The sequence below is a fragment of the Microtus ochrogaster genome, unplaced genomic scaffold, assembly GCF_000317375.1.
Source record: "Microtus ochrogaster isolate Prairie Vole_2 unplaced genomic scaffold, MicOch1.0 UNK15, whole genome shotgun sequence".
In the NCBI taxonomy this organism is placed as follows: Eukaryota; Metazoa; Chordata; class Mammalia; order Rodentia; family Cricetidae; genus Microtus; species Microtus ochrogaster.
Window position 1 is genome coordinate 1,984,453 of NW_004949113.1, and position 27,694 is coordinate 2,012,146.

The window sequence follows — 27,694 nt, forward strand, 5'->3', positions numbered from 1 at the left end:
ATAGCATGTCTTGCTAATCAGAACACTGTTAGCTGTCATAATGATTTTATAACCGCTCTCCTGACCTCTAGATTTAAATAATTTTAAAGTAAACTGTGGCAATGCGAAGTTCACAATATAAACTCTGAGGCCTGCACAGAAATGAGAGACTTCCCAGCCCGAGGACAGAAATGTCCTGGCACACAAGCACTTCCGGGTCCCGCCTGTGTCAGCTTTCTTTCCAGAGACCAAATGCTTCTCATTATCGCACAAGGATTTAGCATTCAAATACCAATTTTAAGGACACATTTACTCATGGAGAACATTTAGTTGAACAAATAATTTTTTATAAGATATGTACCACCAAGAATTTAAGTTTCCCAAGAATATGTCCTTATTTTTTTTTATGTTTAAGATAACTATCAGTTCTCTATATTTTGATAATTATCTATAGCAGTCAAATAAAATCACCTGAACAGCAATAGTGACGGCTGCTGCTTGATGAACACTTATTGTACAATTAGGCACTGAGCTACGCACATCATGTACATCATACAATTTACTGTTGATAACTCAAGTGAGCAGGCCAGTTAACCTCGCCATATAAACAAAACTGAGGCTTCCAGAGAGGCTAAGCAATCGCCAAATTCAAATAACTATTAAGTTGTAGAGCCAGGTATCCGAGGCAGTCTGTCCTACTGTGACCCAAAGCTAGGCTAATTAGTCTTACTCTGTGCCATTCATGAGAGCTCTGATCTGTGATAAATCTTAGTTTAATAACTTCATCTGCCATATATTTATGAAAGTATAGTTTGTATTTTTTTTTTTTTTTTTTTTTGGTTTTTTCGAGACAGGGTTTCTCTGTGGCTTTGGAGCCTGTCCTGGAACTAGCTCTGTAGACCAGGCTTGTCTCGAACTCACAGAGATCCGCCTGCCTCTGCCTCCCGAGTGCTGGGATTAAAGGCGTGCGCCACCACCGCCCGGCTATAGTTTGTATTTTTAAAGATAAGAAGCAAGATCAATTCAGGTGGAACAGTGCTTCTGCCCCAGCTCATTTAAATATTATTATTTACATGACTTTCCACCTTCATTATTCTAGTAAGATTATAAGTGCAAACACACAAGAGTCCATGCAACTATCCCACAAAGGAACGGAAATGTTCAGTACTACTGAATAAAGAACCCCAATTATTACATACAAAGTGCTTAAAAAAAGACTTTATGAGATATCCAGGCCATATTTATTTTAGTATTTTCCAATAATTGACAAGATGGCATAATTTATAAATATCTCAAATCCATTTTTTTTTACTATGAGTCAAAATGTAGTCTTTCACTAATCAAGTGAGTTCCATTATGCATACTTAAAGCAAAGTCACATAGCGTCAAAATGAAACCGATGGGCTTCCTGTCGTTTTTCTCTCTCATCTTCTTTCTGGAAGAGAATTGTAGAGTAATTTAAGTGCTCAGAAAATATTAAGATTCATTTCTGAAACATAGTTTTTTAAAATATCAAAGAACTTTAGAACATAACAGGTATGATTTTCATAATTCAGCAATATTATAAAATATTTATATTTGTATAGATCTAGTAGCTATTATATAATTAAGGATATATTACTTGAATTTAAAAATAAAAAGAAATGTTTACATTATCATTACTTACTCTCTCCTTGAAAGAATAGAATCACTGTTAACACTACTGTTAACAAACCAATCTAAACTAATTATAGTAAGATAATTATTATGTTTTAGTTAGCTTATTGATTTAGCAGATCTTAATTGACCATCTTCTCCTAGTAAGATAGAAAAAAAAGTTTTATATTTTGTTCTTAAAGCATTTAAAGCCTAGAAAGGATGAAAACAAAACCTACCATACATCAGATTGACCCTAACTGTATTATTTTGGGTTTGAGTGAGGAAAGGGCAAGCTTTGAAAATACTATTTATGGAAATGGGAAGGGGCGTTCATCTCAAACTGGAGTTTAGCATGAGGGAGCCTGGCGAGTGTAGGAGGTGGAACACAGGAAGGAAATGGAACACACAAGCTAGGACTGTGAGGGCCTGGGGAAGGAACACGCATGTGTCTTAGACCGTGGGTAGTTGCCTGAAGTGAGCAAGAGGGTGAGTGACAGATAATGAGTGCAGGGTCTAGTGCAGCAGACAGGGGAGAACTGGAGTTGGAGACACCGGCCTGGAGCTGAGGAAGGCAGACATGGGGGCAGCTACAGGGATCCTCAGGAAGGCAGCTGACTAACGCTGAAGATGAGTCAGAGAGGAGAGAGAGGAAGTTTAGAATATTGGCTTTGGGGTGAGTGATCCTGGTAGAGATAGATCATTGTTACAATTAGAAATGGAGACAGAAACTTTGAGAGACAGCAATGATGAGAAAACATTTTGAGATATAATAGTTGATTTTTTAGGGGAAACAGGCTGGAAAGTGTAGAAAGAAGAGGGCTTTTGGCAGATGTGTAGGAAAGGTGCATTGGGAGGATGGAAAATAGCAGCAGCTGAGAGAGGTGAAAAACTGGGTAAAGAAACAGAAGGCCCAGAGTCCCAGGTGATACAGCGGGTACATGGCTAAGCAGCCAGCTTCAGCTACTGCACCAGAGCTGTTGTGACCCCACACCTACCCCACAGTCAGACCCTGATAAAATAAGGGACTTAGTCAAGAAATATATAGTGCTTTGGGTTATGCTGCTTTTAGACAAAGTACAGTGTCAGTCTACAATCTTAAACTTAATATATAATTTTGGGTTATTATTTCTCATACATAAGTGATTTTTCTTCAGAGTGACAAATCTATAAATATTTATCAGAATAATCAACATGTTCTCTTTTTCGTAAGTTACAGAGCAGCGAGATACAATAGTAATTTTAGTTAGCAAAACATAATTCTGGTAGGCCTGGCAGTCCAAAGAAAAAAGAAAAACCCTCTCCTTTGTGACAGAAGCCTTTTTGGAGGACATTGCTGGCATCTATGGCTGAGTATCTGGAATTACTTTCTTCTTTCTTTGTGTGCTGCTCGGAATTGAGCCTATTCCCTCCATCATGCAGTTATATAGCCCAGCTCTTCAGTTCTGAAGAGAAACATTGTACCATAGTAAACTAACCAAAATTACACTGAAAAACAAACCTTTTCCTGCCAATGTAAAATGGCAATTATTGCCAAGATGAAAATGCAGACACCAATGAGGGCTACCGCAGTCAGTAGAACAATTTTACTCGGTGTGAGATACAATTTGGCACTCCACCTGTAAAAACAGAATGATTAAAATTGTAAATTTTACTATAATAACATGATTAAATTGAGATCAGAAAGCAAAGGAGCTTATTAATTAATGAAACTTCATTGGTTAAATCACTTACTCATCTAACAAAAGCAATTAAATTTAGATAATTTGAAGAATATTGATGATCCTAAAGTATTCATCATTTTCTTAGAAGTGAACTAGAATTTTCTTTTTCATGTATGGTTTTGGGGATTAAATCCAAGGTTTCATGTGTGCAGGACCAATACTTTACAACTGATTTATATTCCAATCTCCCTGAAGATGAATTGTTGATGAGATATATAATATTCATGTATTTTTGAGTTTGATCTTCAGAATTATTAAGTAAACTTACCAATAGTACTTTAGACAACTAAAGATGTTTTTAAAAAAGAACATTTTGATGTGTTGAATTTGAAATTTTTAACTCTAACAACTCTGTAAGTCACATGATTTCACTAAGCCTTAGTTTCTGATGCCCCTGCCCACACATGTAGTACAAGTAAAACAATCTTATGTCTGAGGCGGCTATGTAAAACTTGCTTCATTTCTATGTTATGTTGGACATTTTACAATTATTACAGTAACTTTGATGTTGAGACTAGCAAAGTCATCTGACATCTCCATGAATGTCAGTATGTAGACAATGACATCAGCATAAACATAACCAGGCCTTCTCTCTTAAACACTAAACATGATGCAGCACCTGTGAACACGGCAGAGCCTAACTTTGGGGTCTTATTACTAACTCTGTGGGCAGTTATACACACAGAGCTTCTTGTCCTCCCTGGAAACAGGAAATGACTCTGTTCTCATTTTAAAAGATTAATAAGGGCAAGATCATTCTAATGAACAGCAAGTACCTATTGATGTATTTTGACATAATTAAAATTTATTGATCCATAAGTTAGTCTTTAGTCAGTAAATCTCAGAATACACCTCAAACAAAAATCAATTAGGGTTTTTATTATGTACATAAATTTGAAAAGGACATTTCTTTGGAAAGAGCAAGAGAAACATGAAAAATGTTCTGATTATGGAAGAAAGCTGTGACAGGATTTTTCAGAAATTCGTAAGTATAAGCCTTAAGAAAAACGAGTATTGTTGAGTACCTTACAGTAGAAAATAAAACTTATGTATTTTTTTGAGACAGGGTCTTGCTATATAGCCCAATGTATCCTTGAGATTATCTATCCTGCCTCAGGTTCTTGGTACTGGGGTTTCAGGTGTGAACTATTACGTTCAGAAAAACAACCAGTTTTAATAAAACATTTAAAAATAGTTTATTTTGTGTGCATGCATGTATGCATGGATGTGTGGCTATGGAAGAGGAACTCAGCTTTCCTAATGTGGATGCTGGGAACTGAACTCGGGACTTCTCCAAGAGCAGCAATCACTCTTTATTACTGGGTCATCTCTTTAGCCCCTAAAACGGTTGTTTCTTTCCCTTCTTGAGTTGTTTTAGTTCTATTTTTTTTTAAAAAGATCTTTTTCCCCAAAGATCAAGATATTTGTCATTTTCACTTTAAGAGAAACAAAAGGTTAATCTTCAGTTTTCTACTCAGGACATTTCTTGTATACTCTGTCAGAGATATGCATACGTGACCATGTATATACAGATATCTTCTTTTAAGATAACAATATATATTTCTCCATTTTGCTTGTTGTATACTGATCTATGTCCATGACAATAAACATAAATGAGTCATTACAGTGTACTCTATTATTACTACATGTTCTATAGTTTTCCTGCTCCTCATACACATTTTATAGTTTCTTGTCAACTTCATGTAGAGAAAGATACCACAAATATACAACACTGGATCATTAAAAAAAAACAGAACAAAATGAAAACAAAACAAAACAAACAACTCCCCAAACAAATAAAAAAAAAACAAAACCAGGCACCAGGGCCACGCATGGTAGTTTCAGGTTCTCAGGAGGCCGACAGGGTGAGACTTTATCACAGTAACAAAAACAGACCTCAGTCCACTCCAGCTCTGAAGCAGGCAAACAGCTACTTCTATTAGTGTTATCTTATACATGCAGTGATGTCCTGACAAGTCAGCTGTCTAGCAGGGTGCGTCAATCTGCTTTATGACATGCATTAGTTTTCATGGGGTAAATTCTATCACAGTAACAGACTTTAATATGACTTTACTGAATAAAGATAGAAAAAGATGGACACAGTGAACTCATGAGATAATATGTACTGGTTCTAGCATACCACTTAATATACCCATCTAAAATTTTAATAAATACTGGAGCTAAGAGAGTAGCTCATTGGTAGAATGCTTGCTTGGTATGCACAAGGCAATGGGTTCAACCCCCAGCACTGCAACACACACACACACACACACACACACACACACACACACACACACACACACACACCAAATAAATAAAATTAGTATTTACAACTAGTGAAAATTAAACATATATAATAAGTATAAATTACTAGTTAAGTTGTCTTTTGCCCTAATAGGAATGAAATTTATTCCTTATGAAACACTAGGGTAGGTGTGTTTAATAATTTGAAATTGACTAAGTAAATGAGGCATTGGGCACCCAGGGAAACAGATATAAATATGATAGTTTATAAAACATGCCACTGGATGTCTACCAAATTGAGTTCAAACAAGGAAGGGTATTACCTTTGAGGGACATTGTGAGGATACGGAATGACAATCAGCTGGGAATTTGGAATAATTGCTGTCCACTCTTGTTTTCTTATAGACTGAAAAAAGAATTTAATAACATTTAATAGCTAAGACACATATAAAAAGCAATTATTAGTTTAAATATGAAAAAGAAACCAATCAACCAACCAATCAAGCAACCAACTAAACAAAATCCTAAACCCTCAAGTATTTTGAGAATTTGAAATCCTAAGTAAAGAGGATTATATTTGTGTGTTATGAATTCATTCACTTAACAGATACTTACTGGACAGTTTTAGCAGGCATTATTCAAGCCAAGGTGCCATGTGTAAATGTTGACTGGAGCGAAAATTCAAGTCAGGAAATATAAATTGTGTATAATTGCAATAATGCTACTTTTATGTTAACAGATATTACTTATGCCATAAGTGATATATATTAAGAAGAAATAGCAGATAAAAAGGATAAGAAGTCACAAAGTTTAATGGGGAAGAAATGGAAAAACTATATAATAACAAATCATGGTACGTTCTCAGATAAACTTAGGTCACTATGAATCAGTTTTTAATTATTTAAAGGCAATAAAGTATCTGAATTCAAATTCAATTATAATCAAATTATTGGATTTAAATGTTAAAATGGTAAATATTAAAACAGATTGTGAATAAACTAAATGTTTACTTGCCTTCTCTCCAGATGGACGGGGAATACCAACAAAAAGATGGTCTAGAAAGTTGGTACTTCGGCCTAAACCAAGTATATTGTAAGGTAGTTGGAGAGCTAAGTGTGCTGACTGGCTGAGCTGTCCAGCTAGATTCATGAAGACAAAAACAAACAAACAAAAACACCTTTGAAAATACTGCACTCATCAAGTCTTGAAGTCCTAAAATGTTAAATTCAGGTATAATATGTGAGATGAACCTTCAGTTAATCAATATTAATGATTATTGGTTCACAAAAATCTGCTTTGTTTGAGATAAAATTTCTATACTATAAATAATATTTTCTTATAAAGTATAGTAAATGGCTCTGAGATATCCTAAGAGTTTACCTCAGTGAGCACAATGTATTTTAGGACCTTTAGTAAAAAACTCGATACCCACAGCTAGTCCACTTTACTTGTCAGCCATGCTACACTTCCGGCTGTGGGCAATCTCTCTAAGCCGTCTATCCTGAAGACTTCATATAAATACAGTCATACAAAATATGGCCTTTGTAGCTGGCTTCTTTCACTTGACATGTTCTCAAGGTTAATGTTATAGTATGTTTCAATACTTCATCAGCTGTCAAATAGCATGATACATACTACATTTGTTTTATTAATTTCATAAATAGACGAGTAATTTCTACCTTTGGCTATCATTAAATAATACTGCTATGAACATTAATATACATATTTTTGTATTTACTAGATTATATACCTAAGAATATGGATAATTAATTGCCTACCAATTATCCAAAATAGGCACCAGAGAGAATCTCTTGTATTCCCAACATGAAGCAATCATAAGTGTTTGAGATATTAGATTTGCCAGTTACCGCAATCTAATCATTATACATTATATATATGTTTTGAAATGTTATATTGTATAAATAAATATGTACAATCATGATGTATCAATTAAATGTAGTATATATGTATGTAAAGGTAAAATGTACCTGTCCCATTTCATACACATACAAGCAACTGTATGAAGGTCTAAAATTTTCCATATCCGAGTGAACACTTACTATTAGCATCTTGATGGCTGGGAAGCAGCTTCTCTGATATCAGAGTTGAACTTGTATTCCCACTAACAAATGATGTTTAACTTCTTTCAAATGCTTGCTGTTCATTTGTGTGTCTTCTTATTTTTGTGAACTTAGTAGCTATCTATTTCAAACTGGATTTTTGTCTTTTGTCCTGATCAGTATAAGAAAAGGTTTGGTAGTTTTTAAATATGCTTCTAAAGTATCATTTGGTTTGCTATTTTTCTATATTCTCTACTTCATTTATTTCCTGTCTTCTGCTTGGCTTAGATGCTTTATGTTTTCCAGTTTCTCAAGGTGAAATATTACAATACTCACTACAGACAGTTATTTCCACGGGGTCACTAGCCCAGGCTGGTCTAGAATTCCCTATGTAAATTACTGTTTATAACAGTCTTAAAGGGGATCTATTAAGGATAAAGAGTTCTACTAGTGTGATTAATTTTGTTTCTGTTTATCTGAGCATATCTAGGGTACTTCATATATGAAGGATAGCTTTGCCCATCTTTGATTGATAGTTTCCCTTGCAGCATGTATAATGTATTATCCACTGCCTTCTTGTCTACAGATGTGATAGGTTACCTTTTTTTTTTGTGTTGCTTTCAAGAATATTCTTCTTGAGACTTGATATGCTTGAATATGGGTTTTTAGGTTTACCCTGTTTGGGGTTTGCAGATCTTCTCAGATGTGTGTATTAACATTTGTCATAAAATTTGGGTGGTTTTAGCAATGACTTACACATTATTTCTGCTTTTCTTTCCCTGTTTTTGTTCTAATACTTCTGTTATCAATGTCTTGGTATGCTTGATGGTGTCTCCACAAGTCTCTGAGACTGTCACTTTTATTTTCTTACAATTTAAGAGGATACCTTCAACTGATATATATTCAAGTGTTCAGATTATTTTCCTAGCTCAAATATCACAGAGCCATCTACTAATATCTTCAAATACTGTACAAATACAAGCAACTGTATGAAGGTCTAAATTCTAACTACAGAATTCCTACTTGATTTTGGTAGGTCTGAGGCCTAAACTGAAGGACACATACATGCTGGAAGTTACTATTACTGGGTTGCCTTCCTACGTCTATCTGATTTAAAAATGACTCTATTTATCCTTTTTACTTAGTAAGTTTAACTTTCTTTTCCTTTAAGACTTTGAATACAGAGGTAGCTGATTTATAGTCTCTATCTACTAATTCCAATATCTGGTTCCTTAGACATATTTTCTTTTTTGGTATGTATATATGGTACATTTCTATTTATCTATATGACCTATAAATTTTGTTGAAAATTAACTTTTTAGGTAACATGACAACTAAAATATAGAATGATTTATCATGCCCTCCATCCTAAAGCTGTTTTTGCTGTTCCTGTTATGTGTTTGGTGGCTGTATTTGGTCTGCATTTGCTGTGACAAAATACCTAGCCAAAACAACTTAAGGAAGGAAGGGTCTATCTTTACATAGATGTGGAAATTCTCAGTGAGTTATGACAAACTTAATTTAAGACTACATTAAGAAAACCATACAGCATGATCAAGCTGGTTTCTTTCCTAAGATTGGTTCAACATATGCAAGCCAGTAAGTACATTATAGCATATAAATAGACTTAAGGACAGAAAACACAAGGACAGCTCAATGGATACAGAAAAGTTCTTTGACAATGCTTAACATTCCTTCATAATAAAACCTCTAAAGAAAGTAGGGAATAAAAGGAACATTTGTCAACATAATAAAAAGTTCCATATGCCAAAAATATAGCAATAATTATATGGAAAAATGACCATTTCATCTAAAAATCAGAAAGATAGTATTCCCGCTTTTCACTGTTAATAAAGTGCTGGAAGTCTTAGGGTAATGTAACAAGAGAAAGAAACAAGAGGGCTACAAACAGTAGTCAATTTATTCTTTTGCAGATGTTAAATGATCTTGTACTTCAAAGACCCTACAGACCCCAGTAGAAAACTCGTAGACTTGTAAACACAGCAAGTTTACAGAACACAAAAGCAATAAATATTAGAATATATAATAAACTTGCTGAGGAAGAAATCCAGGTTTATGACAGGTTTCAAAAAAATAGATATAATTCTAAGGATGTAAAAGACTTCTACAAAGGAAACTTTTAAGATACTGAAAAAAATTAAAGGCATAGGAAAATGTCTCTAAGACTCATGGATTGTCTAAATTAGTGTTGCGACAATGGCTATGTTGTAAAAAAATGATACAGATTCATCACAGTGCCCATCAAAATCCCCATGGCATTCTTCACAGTACTAGAATAAAAATCCTAAATTTCTTAGAGAAGTAGATAAGATTCCAAACAGCCAAGGCCATCCTGAGCTGAAAGAACAGTCACAGTACTAGTGAGGCTGGGATGTGAGGACTGCCATGAATTTCAGGTCAGCTGAGTACACAGACCATGATGTATGACTTGAAAGTGAAAGGAGAGGGCCTTTTAAGATTAATGGGCACAGGCCAGTGTCTTCTGAAAATAGGACATAGGAACAATCCAAAGAACTGCAAAGTGGTGTTACACAAACCTAAAGCTTTCTGCTCAGCAAAGGAGACAGCTACAGAATGAGAAAAAAAAAAAAAAAGCTTTTTCAACTTCATGTCAAGCATGGAAATACTGTTGAGGATCTATAAAGAACTGCAAAAAAAAAAAAAACCAAAAAACATTTAAGACCAAAATATCTGATCAATAAATGGGCTAATGAACTGAATAAGTTTCTCATAGAATTACAGATGGCCAGTAGAAACTCAAAGAAGGTTCTAACATTCTCAGCCATCAGAGAAATACGAATTAAAACTACTTTGAGATTCTACCTTAACTCTGGTCAGAAATAGCTATTGTCTCCTAGATAGGTCAGGAAAACTGTACCCATAAAATTTCAGCAGTACAGTAGCCCAAACAAGAGCTGGCCAGTGGGAAGAGCAGCTGACATGTCAACACGGATGAGGGAACCCAGGAGGTTGTGTGTGTAAAGCACACACATGTGTATGTATGTACAGATTTAACAACAATGAACAAAAAGAACACAAATTACTACTGTGAGAGAGGCTGGTGAGAGTGTAACTCTTTTCTTCTTGTTTGTTTTTCAAGACAGGATTTCTCTGTGAAAACGGTCATGGCTGTCCTGGAACTTGTTCTGTAGACCAGGCTAGCCTTGAACTCTCAGAGATCCACCTGCCTGTGACTCCGGAGTGCTAGGATTAAAGTCATGAGCCACCACTTCCTGGCAAAAGAGCAACTCTTATTCACTGCTGGTGAAAGTGTAAACTTGAGTAGCCACCATGGAAATCATTATAAAGTATTTTACAAAAAAACCCTCAAATAACTGAAAATAGAACTGCCATATGGCCCATCTATAACACTGTGGGATGTTACACACACACACACACACACACACACACACACACACACACACACACACACACACACACGAGATGGCAAGTCAACATATCACAGAGATACTTGCACATCTATTTACATTGCTGTACTATAGAGCTAAGAAACAGAATCAGACTAGATGCTCATCAACAGATGAGTAGATGAAGAAAATGTTGCAAATATATGATGCAATTTTATGCTACTATAAATAAAAATGAAACCATGACATTTTTAGGTAAAATAGAAACCACTCTTTAAATCAGACAAGTCAGACCCAGAAAGTCAAATTCTGCATTCTTCTGTTCTAATGTATAGAATCTAGATTTAAACGAATGTGGTGGGGAGGGAAGGGAGAGATCTGAAGTGGAGGAGAGAAAATGTCATCGGACACATTTGGCATGAAAGAAGAAAGAGCTATGTGGGGGAAGGAAGGGAATCTTCCATAAGGGACCGTAGTGGAGAGGAAGAGAAATTAGAAAAGTTTAACATATGCATCACAATGTTGCAAGGAAATTCACTATTTTATATGGTATCCTAAAAAATAAAAAGGAACATGGTAAGACGAGATAAAAAGGCTAATGATGAAGTTGAACAAAACGCTGTTTTCTATGGGACCTTAGAGCATTTCCTTGGAACCGCCACATTTTAGAGGATCTTTAGTTTTAACTTTAAGTTGTGTAACACACACTGATGCAAAATTTACCACCTTAGCCATCTTTACCGTGCAGTTACAGAGACCAAGCGTCTCCACAGTTGCACAGCCATCACTACTTGTCTCCAGAGCTCCTAATTAAACTCACTGTTGCACTTCGGCCCTCTCCCCTTACAACCACAGTTGTACTTTTTAGATATGGATTCTGCAATGAGGGAATCTCATATAAACACAATCATATAGTATTGATCTTTTTGTGACTGTATTATACATTTTACTCTTAATACAATGTTCTGTAAATTCATTTATGTTGTAGCATGCGTCAACATTCCCTGTAAATACTATTTCTTTATGTGTATATACTTCATTTTGTCTATCTACTCATATATGCATAGATACTTTTGACCCTGTCTCAACAAAAACAAGAACAACAACAAAGACACCTTGGTTATACAAATCTCTCTCAGCAAAACTGCTTTTTTTGTATGTTATCTCCTGCAGAGGATTTGCTTTACGACATGGTGATTCTGTTCACTCCTGAGGCACCAACACAGTTTTCCACAGAAGCTTCACAGTCATTTTTTTCCTTACCTTAGTATACACCAGTTAACTTCTTGTGCGTTTGTGTGTGTGGGAGGGCATGGGTGGTGATGGTGGTGTGTGTAGTACTTACATGTGAATACTGGGGTGTATGTGCCTGTGCATGCACATGCAGAAGCCAGAGTTGGTCCGTTATTGATCTTGTATTGCCTATAAATGAGGTCTCTCATGAACCCAAAGCTTGCCGTTTTGGCTAAGCTAGCTAGTCATTTAGCTCTTGGAATCTACCGGTCTCCAACTCCCAATGCTGGGGTTACAGGTGCTATACACTTTTTATGTGGGTGCTGAGGATTTGAACTTAGATCCTCATGCTTATAGAACAAGCACTCCTACTTACTGAAATATTTCCACAACCTCAAATTCTGCTTAGCAGCAGTTATTCTGTTGAACAGGAGTCAAATTTTTAATTTACATTTTCCTAATAATCAGACTGAGTTATCTTTTCATGTAATTTCTGGCCATCTGGATGTCTTCTTTAGGGAAGTGTCTATTCAAGGCCTATGCCTATTTAAGTATTTTATTGTTGTTATTGTTGAATACCTCTATGTTTCAGGATTTTTTTTGGGGGGAGGGACTACCTATATGCATCTTTATGCTTAATTTTAAAGTAGTTATAACTGCTTAGAGTCTGTGAATTCTCACAAGTGAGAGTATGAGAAAAATCAGTGCTATGAGAAGGAGTGACACATTTTAAAATTAATTAAAGGTATAAAGGTTTAATTCAATCACTTTTGTTTCCACTATCTAGTTCTCTAAGCTGAAAACAAAGTTGAACTTGCTAGGGTTGGGTCATAATTCTATTTTAACAGTAACAAGTTAAGAGACCACTATTGTCTATTGTTCTAACTAGTTTACTCACTTAGGTGAAAGACAAATAAGTTGCTTCATAATAATGAATATCTATCCCACCTCATGTTTGTTTCAGATGTAACTAAATTATAAAATGTTTATTGCTTATACAACAATGCTTATTACTTAGTGAACATAAAGAGTAACATAGGCAATAGTAGGTACTAGAACTGTATGAATCCTAGTGCCCATCCTTGTGTTAATATACTGTCATTGTCAGTGTTCTACTGATGGAAAGAGGCACCACGACCTGGTTCCTACAGAGGAAAGCATTAAATTGAGAATGGCTTACAGTTTCACAGATCTATTTCAATATCATCATGGCAGGAAGCACGGCAACATGCAGGCAGGCATGGAGAGCGAGCTGAGAGTTCAACATATGGATCTGCAGACATCAGGGAAAAAAAGCCAACAGGCTTGGGCTTTTGAAATCTCCAAGCCAATGGTCAGTGACAGATTTCCTCCAACAAGGCCACACTTCCTAATCCTTCCAAGTAGTACTACTCCCTGGTGACTAAACATCAAACATATGAGCCTATGGGGCCATTCTTATTCAAACCATCACATACATTTTTTTTTTCAACACAGAGAGTATTGTGTCCCACTAAAAAGTCTAAAAACTGCATTCAACAAATACTTGGGTATCCTTGAATAGAAAGAACCAAAAAGACAAGATTTAGAGCCAGTTCTCAATGAGGACTCATGGGCGGTTAAGATGGGGAATTACTAGTTGATATAGGGCCTCTCTCTAACCTAAGGCAGATATCACAGAAAAGTGAAAGATAAAGTTCTATTGAAACCTGGTGGAGTTTATTTCTAGTTTAGGGAGTGAGTTTAGTGATTATTGCCAGACTTAAAAGTGTTGAGGCATTGGGATGGAGAAAAGGTTGAAACTAGAAAAATGAAAAAGGGTCTGGGACATGGAGACGGATTAGAAGGAGCAGAAATCAAGCTGGACAGGTATAACACACATAAAGAGAACAGAAATGAATATGGATGGTAAGGAGTTCAAGGTTCACTTCCCAGTGAGGAGGAAGGCACTTGGATAGAAACTAAGCTTCTAGGATATTTCAATATCCTGAATGTTAACCTCTGATATTGGAGATGAAATGGAAACTTTTATCGTGAACTAGGCCAGAGGTGGTGGGAACAAGAGAAAATGCAGACCCATGATTTGAAAATATATGGGTATGGATAGGAGCTATGAGCACAGTGAACAAGTCTGTGCTATGGTGTTTGCTTTTTGCCTCTGATTCTGTTGTTTGCATTGATCTATATGTTTGCTGCTTTAGGCAGTTCTATGTCATCATGTCTGTGAGTTTCAACCTTTATTGCAGCACACAGTCGCTTTACATGGTATACTGACAATAGTCAAATGCTGAACTACAACAGGAGCATAGAGCAGTGCTGAGTGATGTGAGAGGTGCTCAGATCTTTCATACTGAGCATACTTATGGAGCAGAGGAATTACTTCAACACAGTGTATAATAACACATTCCTAGCAGAGACTGCAGAATAGAAACCCTATTCTCACCTCCTATTCCCAAAGCTGCCATGTGACAGTTGTTCTTTCAGCATTAGGCAATATATTGACTGTAAATATTTTACTAGAAATTAGTCTAAAGGGTTATTTTGAAAAATGGCAGATGATAACCAGGCATAATGTACTAGAATCTTCAGGGAGTACACTGGGGAGAGTTGGACAACAGCCATAGGAAGGTGAGTAATGCCCCTAAATCTAGTTTAATAGTAAAGTAAAATAGGAAATCTTACAAAGCAGAACAACTCCTGTCTCTAGACTATGGAGGAGAAACTCTGAGTTAGCTCTGCACACAATGCAAGGTGAAAACCTGCTTGAAGCTAGAGTCTGTATGGCAACGCAGGCTCTAAATGGCACTGCTGACAACTTGAAGGACTTCCCAGGGGTGGGTACAATATTCATAACTAAACCAGTGGTATGACCAGCCATTATGTCATGGCCTGTGAAATGCTGCCCACTAATGGGATCAACATCTGTGATGTCTTTACAAGAACTGCTCAGGAGTACAACAGGCATTATGGAGACAGACAAGGAATGCTCAGAGTCAAAATTTGAACCACAAATCAGGCAAGAATCTCAAGGTAGAAGGGTTGAACATTTATACAATGGCAAAGATAAACTATGACTAGAACATTCAAGATCTATGGGAAACTACAGAAGATCAAATCTATATGACTCAGGTATAGAAAGAATTTCATGCTAATGGCATGGAAAACAGTTTCAAGTTATAGTCATTCTACTCTCTAGGCCTTGTTATAATTTGATGGGAGAAACCATTTTTTCAATAAAATAATAGCAGATTTCCAACACATAGGGAAAAAGGTGTCCATCCAGATACAGGAAGAATTTAGAATACCAAACAAATATCACCAGAGAAAAATCTCGCTTCATCACAGCCAAAACACTAAACATACAAAACAAAGGATGTGTTCTGACTGAAAGCTGCAAGAGAAACAAGTAACATATAAAGGCAATCTCACTGGAACAACAGCCAAACTCACAGAAGAAACTTTAATTGAAGAGAAGATAAGAGATGCTCTGGTGAGGATGTGGACAGGAGAACACTTAGTCTGCTAGTGGATGTAGCTAGTCCAGCCACTATGGAAACCAGCATGAGGGTCCTCAAAACACTAAAGCTAGAACTGCCATACTGCCCAGGTCTAGCACTCCTGTGTGTTTGATCATCCAAAGAATTCAATACAGAGAGATCTTTTCTGCATATGTTTATTACAGATCTGTTCACAAGAGTTAAACTATGGAACCAACCCAAATGCCTAATGACAGAGGTAATGGATAAGGAAAATATGTTTTTATACATAATGGATTTTCTTCCAGCCATGGAGTTGTTTATAGTCAAGTGGAAACAAGGAGAGATAATCATATTACATGATGAAGCCTATCTGAGAAAGACAAATATCTCATATTTTCTCTTATTTTGTGCTTTGATTTTATATACTGTGTATGTATATAGATCATGAAAGTGGAAACAATCTTTTCTAAAGGAATCACTATATGGTGAGAGTGGTGGGGAGTACAATAGGAGTCTACTCAATGTACATTCGTGCTTATATGAGAATATCTTTACTGTAACACAGTATTATGCACAATGAAAATATACAAAGAAGAAAGTCCTGATTTGAGCTAATACCGACCTTCTGGGCAGCACCACCAAGAATTCTCTCATTATGGCAGTGTTCCTAGCTGTTAGTATTTATCTTTCATTTTGAAAGTTGGGTAGCAGCCTCAAATTGTACTCATGTAAGAGTACAAACCTGCTAGCACCCTCTAATGACTGGACACTACCTTTATATGTCCTTAGTTTCTCTTCTATGTCTAGTCCATTGTTACATGTAAGAGTACAAACCTGCTAGCACCCTCTAATGACTGGACACTACATTTATATGTCCTTAGTTTCTCTTCTATGTCTAGTCCATTGTTACATGTGCTTTTGCCGTGCTCCCAACAGATGTTTGCTGTTGCATTGTTTTAGTATAGTGAAGCAGCAGAAACAGCAGACAGCTGACCAGCATAGCTGCTGTACCTCCATAACAAAGTGCAGAAGAAACCAGAACTGTTTGTGAATAGGTGTGTATATTAAAATTATATGGCATATAATTTTAAGAAAAAAAGTGGGATAATACAGTGGGATAAGATATTGGTGTATAGCTGTGATAAGAGATTTTCTCTTCATTTTTAAATTAACAACACAGTCCTGTTGGTGTGAAATAAGAAGGTTTTGAAGTGTAAGTGAACTTTTAAGTTGTTAATGTGTAGATATGATTTCACTAATAATTCACCAGTGGAGGTAAGTTTTGTATTTGGAGTGTGCTAATTTGCCTGAGTTTACCAGCATTATGAAATAAATGAGTCTCAGAACATTTCACTTAGCAGTAAAGTTATTTGCATATTAAGAAAGAATTAACGGACAATAAAAATATAATATACAGGAATTAAAACTTAAATGACTTCTTTCTTATAGTGATACATCAGATTATTTGACTTGTGATAATCTTATCAGAATTTTCATTAATTGTTTTTAGGATATTTTTGTTTATAGAACGCTTATATGCTTAAGCAGCAATACAATGAATTCTTTTTTTCTCTTTCTCCTTTCTTCCTTCCATCTTTTTTTCTCCCCCCCCCCCCGCCCCTTTCTTTTTGGTGACAGGGTTTCTCTACAGGGCCCTGGCAGTCTTAGAACTCACTATGTAGATCAACCCAGCCTGGAACTCACAGAGATTCTCCCTGCCTGCCTCTACTCCTGAATACTGAGATTAAAGGCATGTGCTACCACACCCATCACAATGAATTCTTAGATGTTTATAGTTAGTTACAAAATAAACTCATTGTAGTACAAATGCTTAATTTACATAAGGCCATAATAAAATACAAAATTGGCCACTAACACATTCTTTCTGGTTATTATAGCATGCCTATTTATGCTTCTTCAAGGACAAGATTCTACGATTCTCAAGAAATCACATAATGTTGGGACTTTATTCCCTCCCTCCCTCCCTCCCTTCCTTCCTTCCTTCTTTCCTTCCTTTCTTTCTTTTTCATTTGCAAGAGGTTTCTCTGTGTAGCTTTGGAGCCTGTCCTGGAACTAGCTCTTGTAGACCAAGCTGGCCTCAAACTCATAGTGCTGGGATTAAAGGCATGCACAACCACCACCTAGCTGGGCTGTCATTTTTTTCTGCAGGTAGCTGGATTGACTGTAATTTGGAAGGAATCTCAGGTATGTCACATGCAGACATCCTTCAGTCTGTTTCCTTTTTGACTGAATTTCTCCATAATATTTATTGCAATGTACATGCAAATTGTGCTTTTGTAAAACTATATCAAAAACATCTCTCTAAATTTTAGACCTCTTATTCCACACTTGAAAATATAGGATTAGTTTAGATTGTAGTATTAATTGGATTTCTAGCTCTCACTTCTCTTAAAATGAGCTAATTTATATGATTACCAATTCAATCTTTAAGATAACTCAAGTTACCTCTCATTTTCTGTTATTTCAGCTGAAAAATAAGGATAATAGGTTTGGTTCATCACAGTAATAAAAAATGAAGAAATAAATGTTGATATTTTTGTCCTGAATAGCTCTTGAAATCTGTTTATGTATGACACAGAAAAGGTACAATAAAAAAAATTTCATCAGGGCTGTGACATGAGTGTGACAGCACTTTGCCTCCCCACCGAAAGAAGACGCCGCACATGCATGCCCTCCCACGTGCTCTTACCTGAGCTGTTTTTCAGATATCCATTTGCATCAACTGTTGTGTACATGATATAAGGTCCAGGCTGATTCACTCCAAAGGGCTGCAGTGAGAAAGGAAACAGTTAGCCTTGGAAAGTAAGTAAATGATTTGAATGTCAGGAAAATTTATTATATAGGTAAAATAACAAAAGCCAAAAGTGAAGAATATTTATTAATTCCTAGAAATTTGCATACATTTATATACTGTATCTTCATACCTAACCTGTCTTTCCCCTCCTAGCTCCAAAGTCCCCAATATCCCACCCCACTTTCGTGTTTTCTTCTTTTTAAGTAGTTCAATGAGTCTAACTTTAGTGCTGCCTCTTATGCCATGTCTGTATGGGGGGCAGGCGATAGAACAGGCATTTACCATCAGTAACAAACCAATTCTTTATTTTTCTCTCAAATATTACATCCCAACTGCAGTTTCCCCTCCCTCCTCTCCTTCCAGTCCCCCACTCCCACTCCAGATCCACTCCTCCTCCTTTCTCTGCAGAAAAGGGCATAAAGTTGCAGTAAAACTAGGAACATCCTCTCATATCAAGGCTGGATGAAGCAACCCAGTAGGAGGGAAAAGGTTCCAAAAGCAGGCAAAGAGACAGAGACATCCCCATCCACCACTCCCACTAGTAGTAGGACTACAGGAACCGAAGCTACACAACCATAACATATGCAGAGGACATAGGTAAGATCCATGCAGGCTCCCTGATTGCTCCTTCAGTCTCTGTGAGCCTCTATCAATCCCGATTGATTCTGTGCACTGTTTTCTTGTGGTGTCTTCTAGCTCCTGCAATGCTTTCTTTCCCTCTTTTCCAGGATTCCCAGAGTTCCACCTAATGATGTGTTGTGGGTCTCTGCATCTGCTCCTATCGGTCTCTGGGTGAAGCTTCTCTGATGATAATAATGCTAGATACCAGTCTGGTTACAAAAGACTGGTTCAGGCTCTGTATCCCCTATTACTAGGTGTCTTTGCTAGGGTCACCATCATGCATTCCTGCTTCATTTAGGTCTGCATGTCAGGAATAAGACATTTACTTCCTGGATTCTGCTGCTAGTTCACAGCTGGATTCTACTTGGCAACTCTTCTCAGCTAATGCGTGCTGTGCCACATGTCTGAGTGCAATATCTGATTAACGTAGGAATAGAGAGGCCCTCACCCTCTGCCTCAGTTGAGGCTGTCTGAAGAATCACCTTAGCTTTAGGGCTCTCCATGCATTGCAAACCAACCTCTTTCTTCCTGCCAACCCTGCTTTCCTGACTACTTCAGAATTATTTTGTTTCCAAGTACAGTAAAGATGTCTCCACTATAGAAGTTTCCCAACTATACCTACATGAAAGTATTGGAATTGTAATGCTTTAAATGGATTGTAAGGATATGAAACTATAATCAAAACATCTACCATTGTGTTGAAATTTCTTACTGAACTCCAAGACTTGGGAAAATTTAACTTCTCTGAGGCTTAGTGTTTCTATATATATTAAAGTGATGGTTAGTATTTTTTGAGGCTGGGGAAATTGCTCAGCAGGTTAAAGCCTTGCAAGGCTTAAGAGCTGAGTTCAGACTCTTGTAAAGGCTGGATGTGGTAATTATTATCTATAATGTGGTGTTTACTTGCCGCGAAACCAGAAGAGTGGCATGGCTGTGGTGATGTTTGCAGAGGACATGTATCTTCTATTGCATTGTGAGTCAGCCATACAGAGGATAATGCTGCCTGGCCCCTTATATGCAGAGGCTCTGACTGCTAGTGGGAACAGAGCAGAAGGAAAAGGCCTCTTCCAGCCTTGCACAGTTTCTCTCGCTCTGGGATTGCTGAACTGAAACCTACAGATTTCAGTTCCACTATCGGAATACAGTGGGTTTGGAGCTGGCAGACAGTAAGTTAGTAACTGGCACACCTTCTCTGCTTCCAGTTAAGCTGCTTGCCACACTGTCTGCTCTGATATTAATAGAGCCATCCTCTCATCCTGGTTCATGACTGTGTGGTATGCCCTACTGCATGGCTTTGTTTTCAACTTTTCTGTTCTTCTATTTAAGATGTGTATCCTAAGACAGAATATAGTCAGGGACTGTATTATTCTTCAAAGATAACAGTCTTAGACTTAGTTAAGATATTTAGCACTTTTAGATCTAAAATTTATCACTGATATCTACCACATCTGGTTTCTGTCTGGTCCCTGTGTCTCTTATCATTTAGAGCTAATGAATAAATTGTATGATCTCTTTTTAAAAAAAGGATTAAGTTTACTTACTGTTATCTTTCGAGGACAGTCATTAGAACATAGACCACTAAGAACTGTGGAAAGATAAAGAACATCCTATTACTAATGTTATAAGCTTACATTAAAAATAAGATATAATTCCCCCCTCAAAGTCTATTAATACATTTGCTGACTCTGACCACAGATAGGAACCACCTCAATTTCTGAGCAAATCAAATTTCACTTTATACCTATGTCTTTCAAAATTAATTTAAAAAACTTAAAATCTGTTCATTTTATACATGTGTCTTTAAAAATTAATTAAAAAAATTTACATCTTTGTGTATGTTCATGTGTGGGGGTGTAGATATATATGGGGCACAGTGTATGTATGGAGGTCAGAGATTAACTCTAGTAGTATTAAAAAATAGCTATCTTCCAACACTAATTCCTGATAAAGCTCCCAGTCACGGAGGAAGGAAGTGGACCTTTTCACCATGACACAAGGAAAGACGTCCATTCTTACTTCTTCTCGCTAGCACAATAAAGACACAAAAAGCAAAGAGATTGGAGAGGGGAAGAAAATTGTTCCTCCTTACAAATGGCTGTCTATAAAGAAAAATTTTCCCAAAAAACTATTTTAAAAAATACCTTCCTAGAATCAATAAGTGAGTTCCGTGAGCTGCACTGAAATATTTATTTCCACATACTAAAAATGAACAAATGAAAACCAAATTAAAATATACAGCAGTATTTAACCTCTCTCCAGATAATACAGGAATATACATAATAAAATACACAAGGCCTTTATGAGTCCAGCCCCAGTGAGACAGGTACCTGCAAGAAACTGGCTACAGAGGAGAAATAGCACAGGGAAATGAGAGGGAAAACTTTCACTGCTACAGAGGATGTACACGGAGAGACTGTGTTGTATTAAAAATGGAAGCAGTGGCAGAAATCCATAGCTTAATCAGACATATGACTAGATGTACGACTTCCATTTTCCTATTTGTGTCCAAAAGGAACCTGTAAGAAATGACAAACCACTAACATGTACACTAAGTACTGAGAGCCTGGGTTTTACATACATGGAAAAATGTGTGTGATTCAAGGCACAGGTCAAGGGCTGTACAAAATGAAACTGTGAATGTAGAAGGATGGGGGTGTGGAGAGAGCTCAGCAGTTAAAGAGGTTTTGCAGAGGATCCAGGTTTGGTTTCTAGAACCCTATGGTGACTTAACAACTGTAACTCCAGTTCCAGGGGCTCTGATTCCTCCTTCTGATCTACAAGGGTTCCATGCATGTGGTAGAGATACACACACTCAGGCAGCCATATACAATACAATCAATAAATACAAAAAAAAGATAATGTAGAAAGAATGATGCAAAGCAGAATCATTATTTGACAAAAGCTGAGGCAGGAGTGATCAATAGACTCTAATGGTAGCAGGTAAAAGTTTGATATAAAAGGGAGACAAGCAATACCAGAATTCTGTAGGAACAGGGAAGGGAAAAACAGTGGCTATAGGAGAGATAAAACTGGCCACCATGAGGCTGGAGAGATGGCTTTGAAGTTGGGAGTACTAGCTGCTCTTCCAGGTGACTTGAGTTCAAGTCCCAGCACCCACATGGCCGCTTACAACTGTCTGTAATTCCACTTCCAGAGGCCATGGCACCCTCACAAAGACATACATGCAGGCAAAACACCAATACACATTAAAGTAAATAAATTAACAAACAAAAATTGATCATCTCAGGGCTGGAGAGACAGCTCAGTGGTGAGGAGCACTGTTCTCACAGAGGACAAGGGTTCTGTTCCTAACACTCATACACACATAAAAATAATGAACTGTTCTTCTCTGTGAGCAGGTGAGCAGTGTGCACTGTGTCCTCCTGGTCCAATGACCTGGAGGTGCAGCACGTCTGCTCTGCAATTCCCTGCTGTAGAGTCTTGCCAAAAACAGGTAACTTGAGTTAGATAGCGAGGATTATCTAACAATATAAAATTTGAATTCTTTAAAACCAATGAAGATAAAAATAGAAAATGACTGAAAAATTGTCCTAGATTGAGGAAGTCTGGAAAGATGTGGAAAATTCAACACATCCTGGGCAGAATACTAAACCAGAAGGGAAAGAGAGTCATTGTTGGGACAGCTGGTATATGTGAATGGGGCCTATGTATAGCTAGCATGATGTTCTGCTGCAGCTCACTTCCTGATCTGGAGGGTTGTACATGCACCACGCAGGAGTGTGCATTGTACCAGGAAATGAGGAGAAGGGAAGAGAGAGAAAAGGGAAGGGGAGAGGAAAACAAGATGATTGGTAACATCTAGAATACTCACCAATGACTTTTACAAAATAAGCATCTGCTTCAAAGTTATTTTTAAGTGTATGAATGGCAGCATCGTTCTTGGTGTACCCTTTACTGAGTACTATAATGTCCAAGATGCCCTGAAAAAAAAAACAAAAAATTGTAAGAAAAACTACTGGGTGAAAGAAAAAAACCACTGTGTGACTTGTGCTATAGTTTGAGTAATTCTTATTCCAAAGCTCACGTATTAAAGATTTGCTTGGCAGCCTGTTGGAGGTGGTGGGAACTTTTGGAGGTAAGGCCTATGAATGGGTATGTTCCTGATATCCCTGAAGGATATTGTGGCTTCAGTTTTTGCCATCTTTCTGCTGCTAGGCCGCCACAGGTGAGCTGGCCTATTCTACCATGTGGTCCTGTCATGATGTACTGTGCTGCACCAGTCAAGAGACAGGATGTAGTGATTGTGGACTGAAATCCTTTGTCCTTTTAAGTTAATTTTCTCGGGTAGTTTGTTATTTGTACAACCTTAGTAGGTTGATGTCTAAAATAAGTTTACTAAGAATGTAGGTATACAACTTAAATAGGAAATAAAAAGAAAACAGTCCTGGGAAGTAACTGTTAGCATTTTGGTATATTTCCTTCTGATTTTATGTATATACACTGTGATTTTATTTTTTTAAAGATAGTATTCACTGTGTAGCCTTGGCTGGCTTGAACCTGGCTAACCAAGTTTGTAGATCAGGTTGGCCTTAGACTCTGCTTCAAGAGTACTGGAATTAAAGGTGCACGTCACCACATTCAGCCCTACAATTTCATTTTAGAATCATTACTGTGTGCATGTGTGGGGAAGTGGGGAATGGGAAGTGTAATGTGGACGTCCAGGACAACTTTCAGGAACTGAGTCTCTTTTCTCACAGTAGGTTTGGGGATCTATGTCAGGCTTCCAGACATTTGCAGCACATACTTTTGAAATGTAGACACAGCTCACTATTTTGTGCAGAATTGTCAGACCCTCAGCAAACATGGTCCAGTTACCTGCTGTGGTGCATGTGGCACTGGTACCACATTTTCGCTCCCTAACAAGTACACATTCAGCCCGTTTTACTGAAGACAAACCACACGTCCATTTAAAGTAGATGCTCTTCCGCATCTCCTGATACTACTCAATTTTCATTTTATAAATGTTAGCAATATATTTTTTTTTCTATAAATTGACTATACTTTTCTGGAGAGATTTTGGTGACACACCAGTGTCTATGAATACTTAATTTTTTCTTTTTCTTTTTTTGGTTTTTCAAGACAGGGTTTCGCTGTAGTTTTGGAGCCTGTCCTGGAACTAGCTCTTGTAGACCAGGCTGGCCTGAATATTTACTTTTAGATTAAGGATATGAATACTTACTTTTAGATTAAGGATATGAATTACTTCATTCATTTGTAGCATTTCTATTTTCCATACTTAAAAATAATTTGAAATTTCATTTATTATGTTTTTTGATGTACAGAAGTTAAAAATTGATTTGTAAGCAATTTTGTTGATTTTTTTTCTTGTACTATTTCTACCAATTACTTTTATGCTTGGAAACTGCTAATGAAAAATAAAATGAAATGCGATTTGGCAGCAGAAAAAGCAAGGAAGTGTGGGTATCTATAACTCACCACTGAATACAAGCCTCTTAAACCCAGAGCGAAACAGAACAACAAAATAAAAGGTTAATGAAGATATAAATGTTCTGATGGGCTTTTACTTTCTATAGTAAACAATCTGTAAGGATGTATATGGATAAATTAACTTTATATTCTTCAAAAGCTTTTCTTCTCTTTTAAAGATTTATTTATTATGTTTACAGTGTTCTGTCCATGTGTTTGCAGAAGAGGGCACTGCATCTCAATACAGATGGTTGTGAGCCACCATGTGGTTGCTGGGAACTGAACTCAGGACGTTTGGAAGAGCAGTCATCAGTACTCTTAATCTCTGAGCCATCTCTCCAGCCTTCAGCCCTCTCTCTTTTCTTCTTCTAAGTAGTAAACCAGCTTTCTTTTTAGAAAGGTGGATGCCAGGCACCTACAGAGCTTTCCACCAGCTCACTTGGCAACTAGTGACAGAGCCAGGAAAGTGTCAGCAGATGCCACGTTCCAGTTGACAAATGTAGTGAATGCACTCCCTTGCTGTGTGTGCAGGTACCTGCTGGTTCTGCTTGGGTCAGCGGATGAACTTGTAGATCTGCTAGTCTTAAAGCACAATTCTGCAGCAGTTTATTCCAAATAAGCACAAGAAGAGATAACACTTCCATAGTCAACTACAGAGATAACTATCACTACCAGCGTCAGCCCCCACACCTACTGAACATTAAAAGAGGTTTTCTTTAATGAACCATTCTCATTCCATTTTCTGGTAAAAACTATGAAGCTACAATGAGATGATATAGATAGCAATTAAACTCTTAAACACACAGGACAGTTCTGAACTCACATCTTCATAGATATCAAAAAAGGTGGCAACCATGGCATCTTTGATAAGATTTAGGCCTGATAGGTCCCAGTAGACTTTAAACATCCGGTGCACTTCCTCACAGCTCGCATTGTTGCATGGGACATTCTCCAGTAAAAAGGCTTGCTGATTGCTGTGTGACAGACAAGAGGATTCAGTTAAAATTGGCGCTGGGCAGCAGCTGCGCCTGTCATCCAGACACTACGTGTAGAATTCTGGGATTACTACATTGTGATGAGAAATGCTCTGTCCCCTTTAGTGTAGAGTGTCTACATCCATCCCTCCTTCCTGTTTCTACTGTTATCCTCTCTGCCTTGCATTTTAAGTTATTGGGGTAACATTTTAGATGTGCAGGTATCCTCTCAAATTCAAGTACTCTCTCCTGGAGGAGGCTCATAAGACTCAATAATAAAATGAAATTTACAAAGGTCAGGAATTGCTAGGGAGAGGAGAGCTGTCAGGAGGGCTCCCGTGATGCGGCTTATGTGAGTCACTATGTGTAGTGGGCGGGCTATTTGCTCTGGAGCTCTATTTGAGCCACCCATGCTCCGGTTAGTCACTCCCACTCACTATGATCCTCTAAGTATCCTCAATAAACTCACTGTTTCACCAAAGCAGACATGTGCTTCTTTGGCCTGATCAGTGCTCTTTCTAAAGTGAACAGATCTCTGCTCTCATCTCAAGTCCCACACAGATGTGTACTAATGATCAATGATTTGAATTTGAATTGGAGACTCTTGAATTCCCAAAGTCTTGTAAATCATAGTGTAAAGCAATGGTCTACATAAATAATCTATAGAAACTTTTAGCGAAGTCATACAACTTAAAACGCCTCTTACTGTTAATATGTGTTTCATATAGGGAGAGTCAATGCCTTACTTTTTTTAAAAGTAACATTTCATTTAAACCTCACAGAAAAAAACTTTGATCCATTTGTTTCTGAAATCTTGGGGGAATGGTCTTGATTTAGTTTGTTTGTATTTTTGGCAATTATATACATAGTACACCATTTAAAAATTGGTTTTATTTCCAAAATGACTATGGGAACTATTATAAAATTCAGATAACAGAAACATTTATTTTTTTTAAATATTTATGTATGTATGTATGTATGTATGTATGTATGTATGTATGTATGTATGCATGCATACAATATTCTGTCGGTATACCTGAAGGCCAGAAGAGGGCGCCAGACCTCTTTATAGATGGTTGTGGGCCACCATGTGGTTGCTGGGAATTGAACTCATGACATTTGGAAGAGCAGGTAATGCTCTTAACCACTGAGCCATCTCTCCAGCCCAACAGAAACATTTAAAAAGTAGAAAATAATTTATTTTCACAGATAACCACTATAAATACACTGGTGTGTATATTTCTAAGACTGCTAGGCAAATGCAAGTACATGGAAATACAGCAATTGAGAATAATACAGCAATAAATGTGGATGTGCAAGTATCTCTATCTCCCTCAAAACAAAAACACCAAAACTAGTTAGGTTTTGCTACATATATTCTAAAACATTCTTCCTTTACACTATTGCACACTCATAAAGAAAATGTATATAATCTGAGGGAAGACACAGTTTTGACATGCATTGAAAACTCCCTCCATAGACATTGTATCATGTTTACCTCTCAGCCTCCTGGCTGGCCACTTTTAATAGCAACTCCACTATACCAGTAATCTGTCATTGACTTTAACATCTAACTACCCAGAGCTATGAAGTCTTGCACCTTAGAGGACAACTAGATCAGATTATCCCCAATTGCTTTCTAAAGCTTATCCTTGTACGCACAGATAAGAACAGCTTTCACAGAGCCCATTAGATACAACCACAAGGGTTAAGTCAACTGATCTGGGAAGCCCAACCCTAGCAGATAGATCTACAACACAAATTGTACACCTAAGGCTCAGGGAACATTGAGGAGGGGTGAAAAGACTGCGAGACCCAGAGAACCAGGAAGTCTGTTGTGAGACTGTCTTTTAGAAATGACAAGGTCTCTGAACAGAGAATTCTCAACAGAAGAAGTTCAAATGGCCAAAAGACACTTAAGGTCATGCTCAACCTCCTTAGCGATAAGGAAAATGCAAATCAAAACAACTTTGAGATATCATCTTACACCTGTCAGAATGGCTAAAATCAAAAACTCCAATGATAGCCTTTGCTGGAGAGGTTGTGGAGGAAGGGGTACCCTCAATCCATTCCTGGTGGGAATGCAATCTTGTGCAACCACTTTGGAAATCAGT

General features: G+C 37.2%; 1 protein-coding gene across 1 annotated transcript in view; it reads right to left on the reverse strand.

Moving 5' to 3' along the window:
• Window positions 1-1,206: 1,206 nt before the first annotated feature.
• The window catches only part of Itfg1 (integrin alpha FG-GAP repeat containing 1), a 114,510-nt gene continuing 88,022 nt past the window's right edge, over window positions 1,207-27,694 (reverse strand). Inside the window, exons 11-18 of the mRNA XM_013353726.2 lie at window positions 25,430-25,580; window positions 22,991-23,099; window positions 20,700-20,743; window positions 18,433-18,511; window positions 6,597-6,721; window positions 5,906-5,988; window positions 3,116-3,233; window positions 1,207-1,414 (exon numbers count right to left, since the gene is read on the reverse strand). Coding sequence (XP_013209180.1) covers window positions 1,355-1,414; window positions 3,116-3,233; window positions 5,906-5,988; window positions 6,597-6,721; window positions 18,433-18,511; window positions 20,700-20,743; window positions 22,991-23,099; window positions 25,430-25,580 — 769 coding nt within the window. The 3' untranslated portion in view covers window positions 1,207-1,354. The remainder of the gene's footprint in view (window positions 1,415-3,115; window positions 3,234-5,905; window positions 5,989-6,596; window positions 6,722-18,432; window positions 18,512-20,699; window positions 20,744-22,990; window positions 23,100-25,429; window positions 25,581-27,694) is intronic.